Below are 19,642 nucleotides of genomic sequence, written 5' to 3' on the forward strand. Positions count from 1 at the left end.
CTGTCTGCACGTCAGTCGTCCTTGTATACGTCAGACAAAACTCATGTACCTACCCTCATCTCGAGCAGCTATGCCGAAACGTAAATGTATATTATTTTAATTCTCGAATGATTTAGAAAAGAAATTCCCATGTTTTCCCATGTGTAGCAAATAAAGGTGTAAAGGACCAAAAAGCACACATAGGTACAGCTAAGCAAACAACGGCAGCGAGGGGCGAGAGTTCATCACTCACCCCACCCCGGAGGCGTGTCCTCTTTTTCACCATCTCAGATCTGGTCACCCGACCCAAATGTTCCTGTGTTTGTTCTGAAGAGCCCTAACGCACCGCTTTGTATAAATCAACCTGAAAACATCTGCTAACACAAAGACTGATACATACCACACCTTCATTAGAAACAAGAAGAAATAATCATCACCTGGAGACCGGGGAGTAGCACTGTTTTATGAGAATGTTCCAGAAAAGTGATTTACACAAACATCTTAAACGCCCCTGTGTTGGAGTGGGGGGATGCTGCCCCCTTGTGGACACTCACATCAAGTGCAATCTGTCAATTATTCATTCTTCGTTGGCTGCGTTTCCACAAATGTATTATTCAATGCTGTTTTTAAATGAGAACTAAACAGGTCCAACTCTAATTTACTGCATACTGCACAGGAGGTGTGTATCAAATGTTGCTGCACTTTTTCAGGTGAAGTATTTCCCCATTTTCGCTTGATACAAGACATCAGCTGCTCAACAGTCTGTGGTGGCCATTGTCTTCCACTGTGTTTTACCCTCTTAGATGAGCTTAACTCTGCAGTGTGTTCACATGTAATTGATGCATGGCTTTCTCTTTGTGTATTAGAGGTTGTATTTCTTGTGGCAGACTGTGTTGAGTGACAATGATTTTCCAGTAACTGACTTCTGCCGTTACAACAAACCACATTAAAGACAAATAGAAACATAATTTTAGGGGAATATACAGTACAATGTCTCTCTCTTCCCAGTGGCTGAAACCAACCAATTTATAGATCAGCAGGTGTCCTTTTAACACTTTGTCCACTACAAATATTAACTGGAAAGTGTGTATGGAGTTGTATTTAAACCAAAAGCTACAGTGATCATGTGATTTCAAATCATACTTTTGAATGTAAATATAGTGAAAACACTAAAAGTAATGAGTGAGTGATTTGGGGGTTTTAGTGAATTCAGCACCACTTTCTGATGTGAAAATGTACATTTGTCCTACATTTGGTCATTTTCATTCATTCAGATCCATTCTAAAAGTTTAGTTTTTACTTTTGATGTCACAGTTTCTCCAAATGTCTGCTTCCAATAGCAAAGTTAAAATAAATCAGACTTCAACATTGGAATTAATTGTATTTGTGGCTCACACTCTTCAATGCACTTTTACATTTTATACATTATTTTAAAGAAGACACACACAGAAACAACACCAAAGAATGGTTTTATAAAACACACAATAAAATAAGTTCCAAGTAAAAAGAACCCAAAGTCTTTCTTCTTTCAGACAACTTTAAACAATAGAAATGAAATACATTGCTGCCTTGTGCCCAGTGATTCCAGGTAGGATCTGGACCCAAAGCCACAGTGAACTGAATAAACGCTTACAGACAACGAATGAATAAAGTAATGAAACACATGAGAAATATCCAACAAAAGAATGGAAGTTTTATAGATTAAATCACGAAAAGAACATTCTAGATAAAATGTTTATATCTCTCTGATACATACATTTAAAAGTATAAATGAAACACACTCAATCCACATCAAATCTGAACAATGAAGAAACAAATACAAAGTAAGAAACTTATTCAGAATTGTGTCAAATGAAAAACCAACAGGTCATGGACATCATTCTTCTACTAAATAAGCACTGATTATAAAGCCCTACCATACACTACTATGGTTTTAGTGGAGTAAAGACAGTCTCCATCTTCTCCTTCTTCCTCCTGAGGAATCAAACAATATTAAATATTTACTCAGTTATAAATATAGATCATGTATTCAATAAAAACACTGACAGATCTGTACTTTACAGATTTTCATATACTTTAATTGTACATTAGTGAGTAAAAGAATCTACTTAGTTACAGTTTATCCACCTCTATTTACTTCATAATATGTTTAAATGTGTGTGTGTGTGTGTGTGTGTGTGTGTGTGTTTACAAACCCCTTCAGTTAAAACCCATCCTTCAGTTTTTTCTAGTGAAGGTTTGTGGTGTTTCCTGAAAAAAATGGATATTTAATAATTAGATTTAAATATATCTCCCCCACACATGCAGAATTAATAGTTAATGAATGTTAAAGAAAGAAGAATATAAACAGTTGATTGCAAAATAATTGTTTCAGATTTAATCATATATTTAAAATTGTCCACATTCCTTTTATGTGTAAAGACAAGAGACACGCGTCTGCTCACATTTACAGACAATTACTGTATATTTACTGAATTTAACTCATTGGCTACAAAAGTAAAAATGTACCTTGTGTAAAAGTTATGGGACATTATATATTCCTCTTCATGGTAGTAACACAAAGGCTACGACACCATCACTCGTACAATCACACTTACGGACAATTGAATAACAATCCACCTAACAACCCCTTGTTGATACCACTTTAAAATAAGACTACAATCATAAATGTTTTAAATGGTTTAAAATCCTGTTTAGTACATGGTTATTATGTAGGTGATTAACACCTTAGAGTTCATTAATAATCATTTGTAACACAGTGATAGTTTTTGAAGTTTTTGTCTAATACTGAAACTGTCAGAGAACTTACTGAAAATGTCAAGGTGAAGAATAAGCTCAGGCCTGAGAATGTGAATTTAGTGATTTCATACGTTAAAGTACTCCACATTATCACTGATGTATTAAAAGGCACACTGTTAGTGGTTAATTCATTAAATGGTCTATTAACAAATATGTGCTGAAGCCAACAAGCTTAATGCTGATTGATGGAGAAGACAAAGTAGGATGAGTATCATCTGAGGTTTAACAATGTAGATGGATGTGGGTTTTCAATTTGGCAAACAACAGGTCACAGTGGCACTTTCCACCTATGTGTATTACAACATAATTAATAACTATCAATAAAGAGATGTTAAATAATTTCTAAACCTTTAAAATTATAGTTTTATTCTAAAGTGATACCCATGTGTTTCTGGACTGTAGGAGAAAACCGGAGCTACCAGAGGAAACCCATGCAGACACAAGGAGAACACACTGAACTCCTCACATAGGTCTTTTCCACCAAAATAACTTTGGTTCTAATTCCAGGTCACTTCAAGTTTCTCTAAACCTTGCTGCCCTACAGTGAACCCACGCACATTTTCACCAGCTTAAATGGGATCTATGTTTACATCATCAGCAGGGGGCGCTGTGGAGATTCTCAGTCCAGCGTCGCTGTGGCTGAATTCAGCTCCAGCACCAGAGTTATAAGAAAAGAGTTTACAGCAGGCCCTGATACATATGTGTAAATGATACTGAGATTTGGGGAGTCCTGCTGACAGGATTGTCCAAATATTTGCAGTCAATTACACATAGACCTGAGGGTGGGCTACTCTTAAACAAAACTCTGGAAATGAACCATTTAAAATGAATTCACCAAGCTTCACATTCAGGTCAGTTGAGATACAGACGTGTTAAGCATAAATTACAAATGAATATTAAAGGAGCACTTGAGCTATGTCTGAATCACCAGGCTGTAGTGACTATTCCTCCTTAATGAGATCTTAATGGGATGTTTTTGTCCAGACCTGTGTGGATGTGACAAATCAAGAGCAGTACTTTGGTGTAGAAGCTGCTTATTTAAGAACCCACATCATGCACTACACTGGGCTTAGGGCCCCCACTTTTGGACAGAGCCTCATAAAAATATCAATGTGCACTGAACAGACAGAATTTCCTAAAGTGTATTTAATTATGTTAATAAGGCCTCACCTTCTGCATAAATATATTTCACCCAGGATTACTGCAGCCGCTCCAGCAACTGCACCAATCAGAACACAGATAATCGGCAGATGACCTTCACGGATCATAAATGGACAAACAAGCTGTATTTGAGAGACAAACGTAGAATGGACCAGTAAATAGGGTTTAGCCGTGTGCTCAGCTGAATAACGTTGTTTGGCTAAAGCAGTATAGCTGGGATATTGCTAGGTGGTTCCTATGGTTTCCAGGTTATTGCTAGGTGTCTGAGGAGGTTTAAAGGGTGTTGCAAGGTGATTGTTGTAGCTTTCTCAAGTGGTGTTTTGTCCAAAATGGCCCCCAATTTACGTTTTTGGTCACTACTGGTCTTTTTCAGTGATGTGTGATTTTGGCCAGTGATGTCACCACTGCACCATTACACAGTGAAAACAATGAAGAACATTTTTTTTATTCTTGCTCAGCAGTGACACCACTTTAACTGCAGAAGATGAGCAAAGTGAGACAATTCCACACAAGAGACACTCAGCAAGTACCAAAATACCAGGGATACATTTTCCACTTATCACTGAAGTTCATTTGTTTACATTTCATGCGAAGGACTGTCACAGCCAACATAAGAGTGATCCTCTCATTAAAGACTTCTCTCATTAAAGCAGGGGTGTCCAAACTTACCTGCAAAGGGCCAGTGTTGCTGCAGGTTTCATTGCAGCAAATGATCAATTGTTTAAAGACTGAGACTGACTGATTAAACGAGTGGAATCAGGTGTGCTCTCCTTGTAGTGAAAACCTGCACTCACAGTGGCCATTTGCAGATAGGTTTGGACACCACTGTATTTAAGCTAAATCATATGAATACGTTACATGTTTAGGTCGTGGTGATGACGACGGTGAAGCCATATTATATTGTTTATTATCAGCTTAACAAAGCTACAGTTCAACCTAAAAATATATATTATAAACATTAATGTGTCGTGTTAATGAACCAGCTCAATGTTTGGCAGAATAATAAAGTAAACCTGAAAATATTCCAGATTTTTATGGTATTACTTTGTGTATTACATCTGCCCTGAGCCCCGGTGTCCCTATTCTTTTATTTTCCTCAACAAGTGTTTACACATGGCCCCTCCCATAAGTCCACAGACACTTTCACCTGGGGTTATTGAAGGGAATAACCCATGTTCCATTGCGAGCCTGTGACATTCCTCACAGAAACCACTAAGAAGCCTCGGAAAACAGTGAGGCATTAACCCTTTAAGTGCAACTAGAATCTCTGTTTTCAGACCTGTGTGGTCTTAATGCTTTAAAAATGCTGAAGTTAAAGGAAAAACCCTGTTTATCTGTAGCAACATAAACATAAATGTCAGGCAGTTCAGTTAATATAAATAGGATAATTCAACATTACTAAATGCAAGATCCTTTATATTTTATCAAAAAAAAGTAATATTTATAGAAACAGGATATCGTTGGTAACCGGACATTTATGCACCAATATTTACATTTCAATATACATTTCTGATCGATCAGTGGTGCTAATGGAGTGTAATGGAGGTCACAGACTCATTTAAAAAAACATACTGAGCAACTCGATCTCTTTGTCGTAACCGATTATCCAGGGTTCAGAGTGACGGAGGCTCCAGAGCGTAACAGGAATCACTGGGTGCAAGGCAGGAACGCATTCTGGATGGAGCACCAGTCCAATACAGGGCAATACACTCAAACACGCACACACACACACACACATACACACGCACACGCGCACACACCTCACAGACGTAGACCCAAAGCAATCCTCAAATTCACAACCTCAGGTCTCTGGAGCTGCCCTCATCATTTGACTTAAGTTCAAATTTAAATCACTAAAAATAAATATATAGACATATGCTTTAGCAGCATTCTTATAGAAGCTGTGAGATAAGATTTCTGACCACAGCACAAAAAGAAAACAAAAATTCTAACAATTACTCCTCTTCCTTTTTGTGGTTATGAAGTGAGAATATTTTGAAAGCATGCAGCAGTTAAATGTCAGGAAAAAAGAAAAAAAAGATTATTTTAAAGCACAAACTTAAATATAATGTTTAACGCCCTGTTAAAACAGTTCTGTGTAAAATGGACTGATAGCGGATTTTTCCAAATACAGAAAATTCCATTTTAAAAGCAAAATATTAAGTATTCCACTCTTATAAAATTACACCATGAGCTTTTAAATAAGTTCAAACACCCCTTGGATCAGTGGCCGATGAATGAATCCAGTGAGAGTTGGTTGGTGCAACATGGAAATAAATGGGACACGGGCTGTGTTCACAATAAGAAAACAATGCTTAACATTACTTTAAATGTGGTTTTAAAAGTTCCCATTAGAAAGGGTGTTTTGCAATGTCACTGGCTACATTTCTACCCTATAAAAGCACGACTGAATATCTCTACATCCTGTTTACAAACCCAACCTTTCTTCTGGTTATATTTTTAAAATGATAGGAGGCTGGTTTGGTGATGGCTTTGATACGGCTAATAAAGGAGAGTCTATTAGGAACACCTGTGCCTCTACCTGCTAACAAGTAATGGAAACTAATATCCTGCCAACAGGCACTGAATGTAAAGCAGATATAGGTTTAATACAGAATCTGTGACTCATCCAGGCCACTGCGTGTCAGTAAAAGAGCTGTTTCAGGACAAAGATTAATCACTGCAGAAAATGACTGAATGCTGCTTTAAGTAAAGCAGTGTTTTCTGACCTGAATTACTGCAGCGTCCCACGAAGTTAAAGAGCAGAGTGGAGGAGCCGAGCTGATTGGTGCTGACACACTGCAGATGGGGTGAGGACATTGACAGATGTGATCGATGCATGGAGAGGATGCTCCTCAATCCAGACACACCTACAGACTCCTCCTTAATGGACAGACTGCCTGACTGAGAGACAGGTTGTTCATTTAGACGCCACTCCAGTTTAGGAACAGGACGCCCTCGAACCTCACACAAGCAAACCATCATCACTGCGTCATTATCACTGCTTTTACAGTGGGACGAGGTCAAGAACTGGGGAGAAGCTGAGAGAGAGAGAGAGAGAGGTGAGTTTTCAGGTAAAAAGTAAACACTGATCACATTCATTCAACATTAGAACTGTGAAATGGTGACAAATGATAATTGATTCCAGTTTGTTCTGAATATTTAAAATCCACTAAAGCAATGTTTCCCAATAAAGGAGTGACTGTTGTGAGAATGTAAACACAATCTCTCTCATTCTCATGATAAATATCTGTGGTGTTTACTGAAAGTATTAATGAAACCTCACATCTTTGAGAACCATGTAAATTAAAGCCTGATTTTTTTAAAAAGCAGAGTAAAATCAGCACAAAATACACTCTAAGGTCAGTATATAAAAAGAAAATCTGCTGCACTTCCAATAGCTGCGCTGCTCATTTGTATATTGCCCTGTCAATGACTGATAACAAAACACCTATAAACAGAATACACAGAAAAAAAAAGATATATATATATGGTTGTAGAGAGCTCAGTACATTGAGGCCATCTGCATGAGTTCTAAATAGTTCTGTTTTACAGAGCTCTCACTAAAGCTAGTTCAGAGAGGAAGGGGATTTCTAATTTAACTCTTACTTCCTTTAAGTGTTTTCAGGTCGTTCAATGTCTGAAGCTTCATGACCAACAAAATCTACTATTAGAAACACTGCATGTGACTGAACTACAGCACATTCAGCCACAAAGAGCAAAGTCTCAGTTTTCCCACAGTTTCCTAATGACCTGAAGCTCCTCTGAAACCTTCTTGATTTGCTTCATTAACAGTTGAGAATTAAAAATATAAAAAGGTGACAGACATCTGGGAAACTAGAGGCTCACTGAGGTCACATGACTGTGTGCTAACATTCTATCTTCACATTTAATAAAGATATTTATGAGGTTTTTGAGGTAGAATAAGACAAAATACGTCAGATTAATTTCTTAATGATTAATTGCAATGTTCTTTTCAGAGACATAATTTGCAGTTGACTACAAATTGACTACTTACAACAGAAAGAAAACATATTTTAAGGAACGTTGTGTGAAATAAAAAAAATGACCTTCTGTTTCTTATGATGTTAGATCTCTCCATTTAGCTCTCACTGAAAAACTGTTCGTCATAAAAACTGTTGTAAGTTGTCAGTTATTCTCCTCTGTCTAATTTAACCACAGTTGTATTTGTAGAGAGATAGTTGAGCACTGACCCCTTAATAATAACAATGAGTTGTGAGATCCACATTGATTCTGAGCTCTAGAGTCGTATAAAGAGTCGTCTGTTTCTGTCCTTATCCTGGTCCTAATCCTTATCGTCTGTCCTTGTCCCAGTCTCTGTCCCTAGTTTTCTCATTGAATGTATATTGTCACTCAGCACTGACACACCTTTCTCCTGCGTTTGTATTTTCTACAAAGTGGTGGGACAGAATTTCACCCAATACATAATTCTACAGCACCTCTGATTTCCTAATTAATGAAACTTACTAATGAAATTGTACTCACACTGAACCTCCAGCTGCACAGATGAGTTCTGAGATCCATGTTGGTTCTGAGCTCTACAGTAGTATAAACCACTGTGTGTATCATCAGTCGCAGTGATGCTGAAAGAAGGTCCGGTCTCTATCTGCTCCCCATTCTCTCTGAACCAGGTGTAGTTCACTGCTGGGTTTCCATCACTGCTGCAGCTCAGAGAAACAGAACTACCCCACATCACTGGACCAGATGGAGATACAGATACAGAGGTGTTCTTAGGGGCATCTAAAAAGGACAAGGAATTATGGTATGAATCAGAGCTGGGAATAAGTCATTAAGCTCCAGGTGATGAGTAGGTCTCAATCCTGTCCCATGTCTGTGTCCAGGTCAAACCTCATGTAAAGACAGACAATTCTCAGTTAAAGTCACGACTCAGTTTAGTCAAACTGTGATCTCGTTACTCACTGTTCCATAATAATCTACACATCATCTATAATGATCTAAACAGTGCTATAGAACTATGGAAATGTCTGATATACAGTTCTTTATTGTAAGTTCTCAATTATTCTCTTCTGTCTCATATAATCACAGAGGTAAGACGTGTTTGTGTAGAAGAACTTGAGCACTGTAGAGCTGTACTCTAACTGAACCTCTAGTAATAACAATGAGTCGTGAGATCCACATTGATTCTGAGCTCTACAGTCGTATAAACCACTGTGTGCATCAATTGTGCTGGTCCCATAGTCCAACCCTCTGTTTCTGTCCTTATTTTGGTCATAACCCTTATCCTATACTATTATGTATCAGAAACTGAACTGCCCAACATCACTGAACCAGACTGAGGTGCTGATACAGATGTGTTACAAGGTGCATCAAATGAAGCAAACAGAATTCTGGCCTTAAACAGAGGTGTAAACATTCTATAAAGTTGCAGGGAGTAAGTCCAATGTCTTGACATTTGAGTCCCTGGTTGTTTCTCAGTCAAAGACAGACAAGTCTCTGTTACATTCATGAGTATGTAGAGTCCAGTTGTCACAGTTGGTCCCTCCTTCTCCTTGTTTCAGTGTTGTTTCTGTTTTCTACTCTTGGGTTTTCTCTTTCTTAAGCCTTCAGTTTTCCTTGGTGTTTCTCTGTCCATGTCTCCCACGTGCTTTCTGTTTACGTTTTGTCCAGGTGCTTGTCTACTCATCGGTCCTAGCCACGCCTCCTTCCTAATGTGACTGCTCCAGGTGTTGCTCATTAGTATGAGTTTAAAACCCGGTCCTTAGTGTCTGTGTTTGTCGGTCATTCGTTTAAAGTTGACAAATTTAGTAAATTTTCTGGATATTTTGGGATCTTTGGGCCATTTGTGCACAGATTTCCCACTGTACATTGAATTATTGTTATGTGATACAGCCAAAAACAACACACCTTTCCGTCATTTTGCATTAAATTAAGTGCGACTTCTAGAGTTGTTGTCCACCATCTATTAATTAATAGACGCCTATTAGAGTTTCCGAACACCATTTGGGGGGACCAACGGTCTTTTAAACCTTATTCCTTGAATTACTAACAAATAACATGTTTTCTGACTATCAATAAACACAAGTTAGGAACTCAAATTCCACTGTATTTATTTGTTTGACACTGTCATATAGCTGCTGCTTAGTCTTTAAAGATAAATAGAAACATAATTTTAGGGGAATATACAGTACAATGTCTGTCTCTTCCCAGTGGCTGAAACCAACCACTTTATAGATCAGCAGGTGTCCTTTTAACACTTTGTCCACTACAAATATTAACTGGAAAGTGTGTATGGAGTTGTATATAAACCAAAAGCTACAGTGATCATGTGATTTCAAATCATACTTTTGAATGTAAATATAGTGAAAACACTGAAAGTAATGAGCGAGTGATTTGGGGGTTTTAGTGAATTCAGCACCACTTTCTGATGTGGAAATGTACATTTGTCCTACATTTGGTCATTTTCATTCATTCAGATCCATTCTAAAAGTTTAGTTTTTACTTTTGATGTCACAATTTCTCCAAATGTCTGCTTCCAATAGCAAAGTTAAAATAAATCAGACTTCAACATTGGAATTAATTGTATTTGTGGCTCACACTCTTCAATGCACTTTTACATTTTATACATTATTTTAAAGAAGACACACACAGAAACAACACCAAAAAATGGTTTTATAAAACACACAATAAAATAAGTTCCAAGTAAAAAGAACCCAAAGTCTTTCTTCTTTCAGACAACTTTAAACAATAGAAATGAAATACATTGCTGCCTTGTGCCCAGTGATTCCAGGTAGGATCTGGACCCAAAGCCACAGTGAACTGAATAAACGCTTACAGACAACGAATGAATAAAGTAATGAAACACATGAGAAATATCCAACAAAAGAATGGAAGTTTTATAGATTAAATCATGAAAAGAACATTCTAGATAAAATGTTTATATCTCTCTGATACATACATTTAAAAGTATAAATGAAACACACTCAATCCACATCAAATCTGAACAATGAAGAAACAAATACAAAGAAAGAAATTTATTCAGAATTGTGTCAAATGAAAAACCAACAGCTAACACATCTATTTTAATAATAAATCATTTTTCAATCCTATAAAAAAATGAAGAGTTAAGCAAATTATTTGATATATTTTAATCTCCACACACACACACTTAACCCCTAAAAGATCCCAAACAGTCTCCATACAGTCCAAGGGGGAGCCGCAATGCCTGCTGGGAGTTCTGCTGCTAGTCCCAGTTCTTCACGGTACGTGGTCTTCATCCAAAAACTAACCACACAATATCATTGGTCACACTCTGTGCTTGTATTAGCTGGAGTCTATGATGTCATCTTACACCATTTACTGCACGTGGCTTGGAATTTTAACCAGGAATCGTACACATTTTGTGAAATGTTTAAACTCACCGAGAGCAACGTTAAATTTCAGGCACAGGCTGTAAATACCTCATATCTCACTACATACTGCAGTATACAGGTCTCACAATACTGGCTCCTGCACTGCTGACAGTCGGGTATCAGTCGTGTTCACGACTCCACACTGGACATAGTGTATAGCACTGTATTTGGGGAAATAAGCCAAGATTTTATAACTCACACTGTACCATGCAAGGAGTCGTCTCCCTACATTTTTCTCACATAGCATCAGCCATTTTTACATTTGTCTCCAGTGGCTACAAACATTGTACTTTTTTCCATGTGACATCATTCTTCTACTAAATAAGCACTGATTATAAAGCCCTACCATACACTACTATGGTTTTAGTGGAGTAAAGACAGTCTCCATCTTCTCCTTCTTCCTCCTGAGGAATCAAACAATATTAAATATTTACTCAGTTATAAATATAGATCATGTATTCAATACAAACACTGACAGATCTGTACTTTACAGATTTTCATATACTTTAATTGTACATTAGTGAGTAAGAGTAAGAAAAAACAGTGTTTATCAACTGTAGGAAGAACCCGGAGCAGCCAGAGGAACACCACACAGACACAGTGAGAACACACCAAACTCCTCACATAGCCCTTTACCACCAAAATAAGTCAGTTCACAAATAACACTAAATGATTCAGTTCAAGATCCTCTGAACCTTGCTGCTCTCCCACATTTTCACCAGTTTAAATGGGATCTATGTGTACATCAGCAGCAGGGGGCGCTGTGGAGGTGCTCAGTCCAGCGTCGCTGTGGTGGAATTCAGCTCCAGCTCCAGAGGCATAATATGAAAAGAGTCGTGTTTAATCCACTGTTTACAGCAGGTTCTGATACACAGGTGTAAATGATACTGAGTTTTTGGGCCGTCCTGCCGAGCTATGAACAGTGAGAACAAAATTATCCATCGCTCCTTAAAGGGGATGTCTACAATTATGGCGAAGCACAATACTCTGTGGTTTGTTTATGTTCAGGATCTCTCCCTCTTTTAAGGTGGAACGGTATATTTTAGAAGAAATATGATCAAACCCAGGGCCCTGCAGCTGCGTGACTAATTGTTGTGACACTTCGCTGCCATCTGTTCATATTTAAAATATTTTTTGCATAAAATTGAAATCACAAACTAAAATTAGCACCAAAATTTCCCATTCAAGGCTCTCTCTGCAGAGGATGTGTTCACTTATTTTCACAGAAATATCCATAATTTTGGCCAATATTGTCTAAATATCTGTGACCAACTAGATATAGGACTGAGGATGAGCCACTCTTAAAAGTCTGGAAACATAATGAAAAGATTAAAAAATAAATTCAGTGAGCTTCAGGTTCAGACCAGCTGTGATACAGATGTGTTAAGCATAAAATACATGAGAATTTTAAAGGAGCACTTGGGCTATATGTGCATTAACAGGCTGAAGTGACTCCAATCAGATTTTTGTCCTTAATTAGATCTTAATCCGATGTGTTTTTGTTCAGAACTGTGTGGATATAAATCAAGAGCAGTACTTTGTGTGTAGAAGCTGGTTATTTAAGGACCCACATCAAGCACTACACTGGGCTTAGGGCCCTATTTATGAAAGAGCCACATAAAAGTATCAATGTGCACTGAACAGACAGAATTTCTTAAAGAGTATAAATGATGTTAATAAGGCCTCACCTTCTGCATAAATATATTTCACCCAGGATTACTGCAGCCGCTCCAGCAACTGCACCAATCAGAACACAGGTAATCTGCAGATGACCTACACAGATCATAAATGGACAAACAGAGAATGATCCAGTTACTAGAGTTTAGCCGTGTGCTCGGTTGACTATTGTTTGGCTAAAACAGTATAGCTGGGATGTTGCTAGGTTTCCAGGTTTGTTGCTATCTCCTGTTGCTATGGTGTTAAAGTGGCTTGAAGGGTGTTACTAGCTGGTTGCTATGCTGTTCTACATTTGTTGCACTATTTTGGTGTTCTGCCATTTTGAACTAGAGTCTGAAAACAGTGGACATTTTTCTGTGCACTCAAGCGGTCCCACAATGCACAGCAAATGTAGTGTACAATCAATATACACTACTGGTGGACAGTGGATACCCATAATGCACTTTGGTCTTTCGTAAAAATAAGGCCCCCAGATTTTGCCTTCCAAAGCATGCCACAGGAAATAAGCAGAGGAGCTCTTCATTCACTCCAGTTCATTCCAGTTCTTACTACTCACCCTGCAGTAAGATAAGGACTCTTTGGCAACAGAATTAAAACAAACGAAAACATTTTAACAGTTTCTTGTTTAACAGTCATTTCACTTCCTTTTTATGGTTGTTGAAGTGAGAAAATTTTGAAAGAGTGCATCAGTTAAGTGTCAAGAAAAAAGAAAGTAGAATATCTTTTAAAAACAAGTGTAAATATCATGTGTAGTGTCCTGTTAAAACAGCTCTGTGTGAAAGAGATAGATGGGGGTATTATGATATTATGTACTCCACTATTATACTAAATGAACAAACCTGTAAATTGGTATTCAACTCTATTCAGATGATTTGTTTACATTTATATATAGCATCTTTTATACACTGCAATCATTCAAAGTGTTTGACCATTGAAAACATAAACATATGACTATAACCTACGTAAAGAAACATAATTAAAAAGGCTTCAGACGTAAAATAAAATAAAAACAAAAGCTTTAGAACAATCAGAGGTGTGGCACCTCAGTAAAGCTTTAACACAGAGATTTACAACAAATGTGTGAATGAGGAAGAGCACTGCTTTCACCCAAAGAGTAGCAGCAGTGACTGAATAATATTGTACTTTGAAGCAAAACCAACCTCTAAGATCTTAATCAATACTTGGAATATTCATGCAACTAACGTTTAAAACCTCCAAACAGTCGATAAATCCTAGGAGAAGTTTTAGATGATATAAGAATCAAGAATTGGAATCAAACAAACATTAAGACAAAAAATTAAAGGAAAAGACTTAAAATAAAATAAAATAGAGTTCAATGTGTACTGAGAGTAGAGTACAACCTTTAGAGCTCAATCATAGACACATGAAAAGGGGATGTTTTTAACCTAGATTTAAAAGTCTCTACATTTGGGGCACATCTAAGACCTTCTGGCAGTTTGATGCAGTTATTTGCAGCACAATGGTTATGCTACTTCACCTACTTCAAGCAGAAATAAACCCGATGGAATGCAGACATCCAGTACTAACTACAGATTTGTGAAAACACCAAGCTACAGCAGAGATCACATTTGTTTAGATCTGTCTCCCCATGGCAGCTCTTAAAATTACACCATGATGTTTTGAAGAGGTTCAAACAACCCTTGGATTTTGGAGATGACGAAAGAACCCAGCGATGGATGGTGCAACAAGGAATTCTCTACTGATCTGTCTGAAATGGGGCACAGATCTGTGTTCAGTCACAAAGAACAATAACAAAAGCAAATACTCAGTGATTAAGTAATGCTCAACGTTACCTCCACATTTGTTGTGGATTTAAAACACTGCAGCTCATGTTAGAGATGGTGTTTTTCAATATTTCCACTCTACTGAAGATAAAAACATGACTGAGTATCTCTAGATGTTGTTGTGACTCTAAACCATTAATTCTGATTATGCAAACCGGATTCCAAAAAAGTTGGGACACTAAACAAATTGTGAATAAAAACTGAATGCAATGATGTGGAGGTGCCAGCATCTAACATTTTATTCAGAATAGAACACAAATCACAGATCAAAGTTTAAACTGAGAGAACGCATCATTTTAAGGGAAAAATATTCATTCATTCATTCATTATCTGTAGCCGCTTATCCAATTCAGGGTCGCGGTGGGTTCAGAGCCTACCTGGAATCATTGGGCGCAAGGCAGGAATACACCCTGGAGGGGGCAGGGAAAAATATGTTGTTTCAAAATTTCATGGCGTCAACAAATCCCCAAAAAGTTGGGACAAGGCCATTTTTTACCACTGTGTGGCATCCCCCCTTCTTCTTACAACACTCAACAGACGTCAAATGTTCTCTATAGGTGAAAGATCTGGACTGCAGGCTGACCATTTCAGTACCCGGATCCTTCTCCTACGTAGCCATGATGTTGTGATTGCTGCAGAATGTGGTCTGGCATTATCTTGTTGAAAAATGCAGGATCTTCCCTGAAAGAGATGACGTCTAGATGGGAGCATATGTTGTTCTAGAACCTGAACATAGTTCTCTGCATTAATTGTGCCTTTCCAGACATGCAAGCTGCCCATGCCACAAGCACTCATGCAACCCCAGACCATCAGTGATGCAGGCTTCTGAACGGAGCGTTGATAACAACTTGGGTTATCCTTATCCTCTCTGGTCCGGATGACATGGCGTCCCAGTGTTCCATAAAGAACTTCAAATCGTGACTCATCTGACCACAGAACAGTCTTCCTTTTTGCCACACTCCATTTTAAAAGACCACTGGCCCAGTGCAAACGTCTGAGCTTGTGGAGCTTGCTTAGAAATGGCTTCCTCTTTGCACTGTAGAGTTTCAGCTGGCAACGGCGGAAGGCACGGTGGATTGTGTTCACTGACAATGCTTTCTGGAAGTATTCCTGAGCCCATTCTGTCATTTCCTTGACAGTGGCATTCCTGTTTGAGGTGCAGTGACGTTTAAGGGCCCGGAGATCACGAGCATCCAGTAGAGTTTTACGGCCTTGACCCTTACGCACAGCAATTGTTCCAGATTCTCTGAATCTTTTGATGATGTTATGCACGGTTGATGATGATAACTTAAAAGTCTTTGCTATTTTACGCTGGGTAACACCATTCTGTTATTGCTGCACTATCTTTCTGCGCAACAATTGTGGAATTGGTGATCCTCTTACCATCTTGGCTTCAGAGAGACACTGACACTCTGAGAAGCTCTTTTTATACCCAATCATGTTGTCAATTGACCTAATTACTGTTAATTGGTCTTCCAGCTTTTCGTTATATGCTCAGTTTCCTTTTTTCAACCACTTATTGCTACTTGTCCCAACTTTTTTGGGATGTGTTGACACTGTGAAATTTTGAATCAACGTATTTTTCCTTTGAAATGTTACATGTACTCAGATTAAACTTTTGATCTGTCATCTATGTTCTGTTATGAATAAAATATTGACATTTGCCATCTCCACATCATTGCATTCAGTTTTTATTCACAATTTGTTTAGTGTCCCAACTTTTTTGGAATCCGGTTTGTATTTTTAAGATGGAAGAAAGCTGTTTTGGTGATGGCTTTGATGGCCTGAGCCTGCTAACAAATAATGAAATAAAATCCTGCAAACAAGCACTGAACATAATCAGCAATAGGTTTAATACAGAATCTCTGACACATCCAGGCCACTGGGTGTCAGTAAAAGAGCTGTTTCAGGACAAAGATTAATCACTGGAGAAAATGACTGAATGCTGCTTTAAGTAAAGCAGTGTTTTCTGACCTGAATTACTGCAGCGTCCCACGAAGTTAAAGAGCAGAGTGGAGGAGCCGAGCTGATTGGTGCTGACACACTGCAGATGGGGTGAGGACATTGACAGATGTGATCGATGCATGGAGAGGATGCTCCTCAATCCAGACACACCTACAGGCTCCTCCTTAACGGACAGACTGCCTGACTGAGAGACAGGTTGTTCATTTAGACGCCACTCCAGTTTAGGAACAGGACGCCCTCGAACCTCACACAAGCAAATCATCATCACTGCGTCATTATCACTGCTGTTACAGTGGGACGAGGTCAAGAACTGGGGAGAAACTGAGAGAGAGAGAGAGAGAGAGAGAGAGAGAGAGAGAGGTGAGTTTTCAGGTAAAAAGTAAACACTAGTCACATTCATTCAACATTAGAACTGTGAAATGGTGACAAATGATAATTGATTCCAATTTGTTCTGGAGTTTTAAAATCCACTAAAGTAATATTTCCCAGTAAAGTTTAAAAGAGTGACTGTTGTAAGAATGTAAACACAATCTCTCTTATTCTCATGATAAATATCTATGGTGTTTACTGAAAGTGTTAATGAAATGAGTTTTTACATTGCCCTGTCAATGACTGATAAGAAATTTGCATTTTGGTACAAACATATGTCCCATAACCTTTTCACTTAAACAAAGAAAAACAAAAAATACACAGGCAATTTTACTCGTATTTCCGGTAAAATACTTTTCAGGTTGTGCCCAATGTCGGAAGCTTCATGACCAACAAAGTCTATTATTAAAAACACTGCATGTGACTGAACTACAGCACATTCAGCCACAAAGAGCAAAGTCTCAGTTTTCCCACAGTTTCCTAATGATCTAAAGTTCCTCTGAAACTGTCTTGATTTGCTTCATTAACCTTTTAGAATTAAAAATAAAAAGGTGACAGACATCTGGGAAACTAGAGGCTCACTGAGGTCACATGACTGTGTGCTAACATTCCATCTTTACATTTAATAAAAGTATTTTTGAGGTAGAATAAGACAACTTACATTTACATACTGTTTAAAAGAAAGCAGCCACTAAAGCATTTCTTCTGTTTCTTATGATGTTAGATCTCTCCATTTAGCTCTCACTGAAAAACTGTTCATCATGAAAAACTGTTGTAAGTTGTCAGTTATTCTCCTCTGTCTAATTTAACCACAGGGTTATTTGTAGAGAGATAGTTGAGCACTGCAGAGTTGTACTCTAACTGACCCCTTAATAATAACAAGGAGCCGTATGATCCACATTGATTCTGAGCTCTAGGGTCGTATAAACCACTGTGTGCATCAACTGTGCTGGTCCCATAGTCTAACCCTCTGTTTCTGTCCTTATCCTGGTCCTAATCCTTATCCTCTGTCCTTGTCCCAATCTCTGTCCCTAATCATCTTGTTGAATACATATGTCACTCAGCACTCACACATTAGTTTTTCTCCTGCATTTGTTTTGCTACACAGTGGTGGGACAGAATTTCTGTAAATACGTAATTCTATATCACCTCTGATTTCCTAATTAATGAAACTTACTAATGAAGTTGTACTCACACTGCACCTCCAGCTGCACAGATGAGTTCTGAGATCCATGTTTGTTCTGAGCTCTACAGTAGTATAAACCACTGTGTGTATCATTAGTCTCAGTGATGCTGAATGTGGGTCCGGTCTCTATCTGCTCCCCATTCTCTCTGAACCAGGTGTAGTTCACTGCTGGGTTCCCATCACTGCTGCAGCGAGAAACAGAACTGCCCCACATCACTGAACCAGAGGGAGACACTGATATAGATGTTTTCCAAGGGGCATCTGAAAGAAAAATAGAATAATTATATGAAGCAAAGGTGGGAATAAGTAATTAACTTACAATTAACAATTGAGTCTCATCTGAAGTCTGTCAGTCCCTGATTCAGTACACACCAGTCTCAGGTTGAGTCCAGAGCTCTACCAACAAAATCCCACTAAACTGATCACATTTAGGACACCACACAACTTTCAGCTCATAATCACATTGTACAGTAATTATATTCATTCATAAACCAGACTTACACAAAACACGTAATATAAGAGAGTTCTCTGTTGTCATTTCTTTATTTTTCAGCTGGTAGGTGGCAGTGCACGTGATACTGAGTTTATGATGAAGACGAGTAACTGTGAAGTTCAGGTGAGAGGAGACGAAGCTGGAGTTTTGGTTCTGTTCCTGGGAGCTGTTATTCTGCAGGGGGCTCCATGTTAAAGTTGGGGGCTGAGAGGTACAGAGTGAAAAAGCTGAACAGAATAAACTCACAGACCTTCCCTCCAATACTTTCTTCCTCTGCTTCTGCTCCTCCATCTGCTCTCCATACAGAGTCAGTGTGGGTTTGGGGGGTGAAGCTAAGACACAAAAGAGATTTACAATAAATAAACAATTATATTTTATTATGGAATTTTACTGATAATTAACCAGGAATGGATTAAAGCCCCTTCACACACTTCTACCCAAGTAATTAAACAGAAAATACTTCTGGGGAAGAAAGAAAGATTTGAAATCTTGATGAAGCTGAACAAGGAAACTGCCCTCACAAGACCCAGCAAAATACCCAGAGCTGTCCTCCACTAGACCCAGTACCATACCCAGGACATTACCACAATAGACTCAGTACAGTAGTCAGGAAATGATCACAGGAGCCCTGGTTCAACACCCAGAAAATTATCACAAAACCCAGTACAATACCCAGCATTTTACCCTCAAGAGATTTAAGAGTCGCGTGTGAACAACATTTCCAAGCATTTCCAAGAACAGTAGCAGCGTAAAGGGCTTCAGAGTGTGACATTTCACAAGTGCCACAGATATAAATTATATTAACTGTCACTAGTCT

General features: G+C 38.3%; 1 protein-coding gene across 1 annotated transcript in view; it reads right to left on the reverse strand.

The window, feature by feature from the left end:
* Window positions 1-1,371: 1,371 nt before the first annotated feature.
* The window catches only part of LOC136695070 (myelin-associated glycoprotein-like), a 19,320-nt gene continuing 1,049 nt past the window's right edge, over window positions 1,372-19,642 (reverse strand). The window contains exons 3-9 of the mRNA XM_066668880.1: window positions 18,834-19,157; window positions 18,342-18,593; window positions 8,446-8,700; window positions 6,669-6,980; window positions 3,949-4,033; window positions 2,175-2,229; window positions 1,372-1,953 (exon numbers count right to left, since the gene is read on the reverse strand). Of these exons, the coding sequence (XP_066524977.1) occupies window positions 1,882-1,953; window positions 2,175-2,229; window positions 3,949-4,033; window positions 6,669-6,980; window positions 8,446-8,700; window positions 18,342-18,593; window positions 18,834-19,157 (1,355 nt within the window). The 3' untranslated portion in view covers window positions 1,372-1,881. The remainder of the gene's footprint in view (window positions 1,954-2,174; window positions 2,230-3,948; window positions 4,034-6,668; window positions 6,981-8,445; window positions 8,701-18,341; window positions 18,594-18,833; window positions 19,158-19,642) is intronic.

The sequence above is a fragment of the Hoplias malabaricus genome, chromosome 4 (genome assembly GCF_029633855.1).
Source record: "Hoplias malabaricus isolate fHopMal1 chromosome 4, fHopMal1.hap1, whole genome shotgun sequence".
NCBI lineage: Eukaryota > Metazoa > Chordata > Actinopteri > Characiformes > Erythrinidae > Hoplias > Hoplias malabaricus.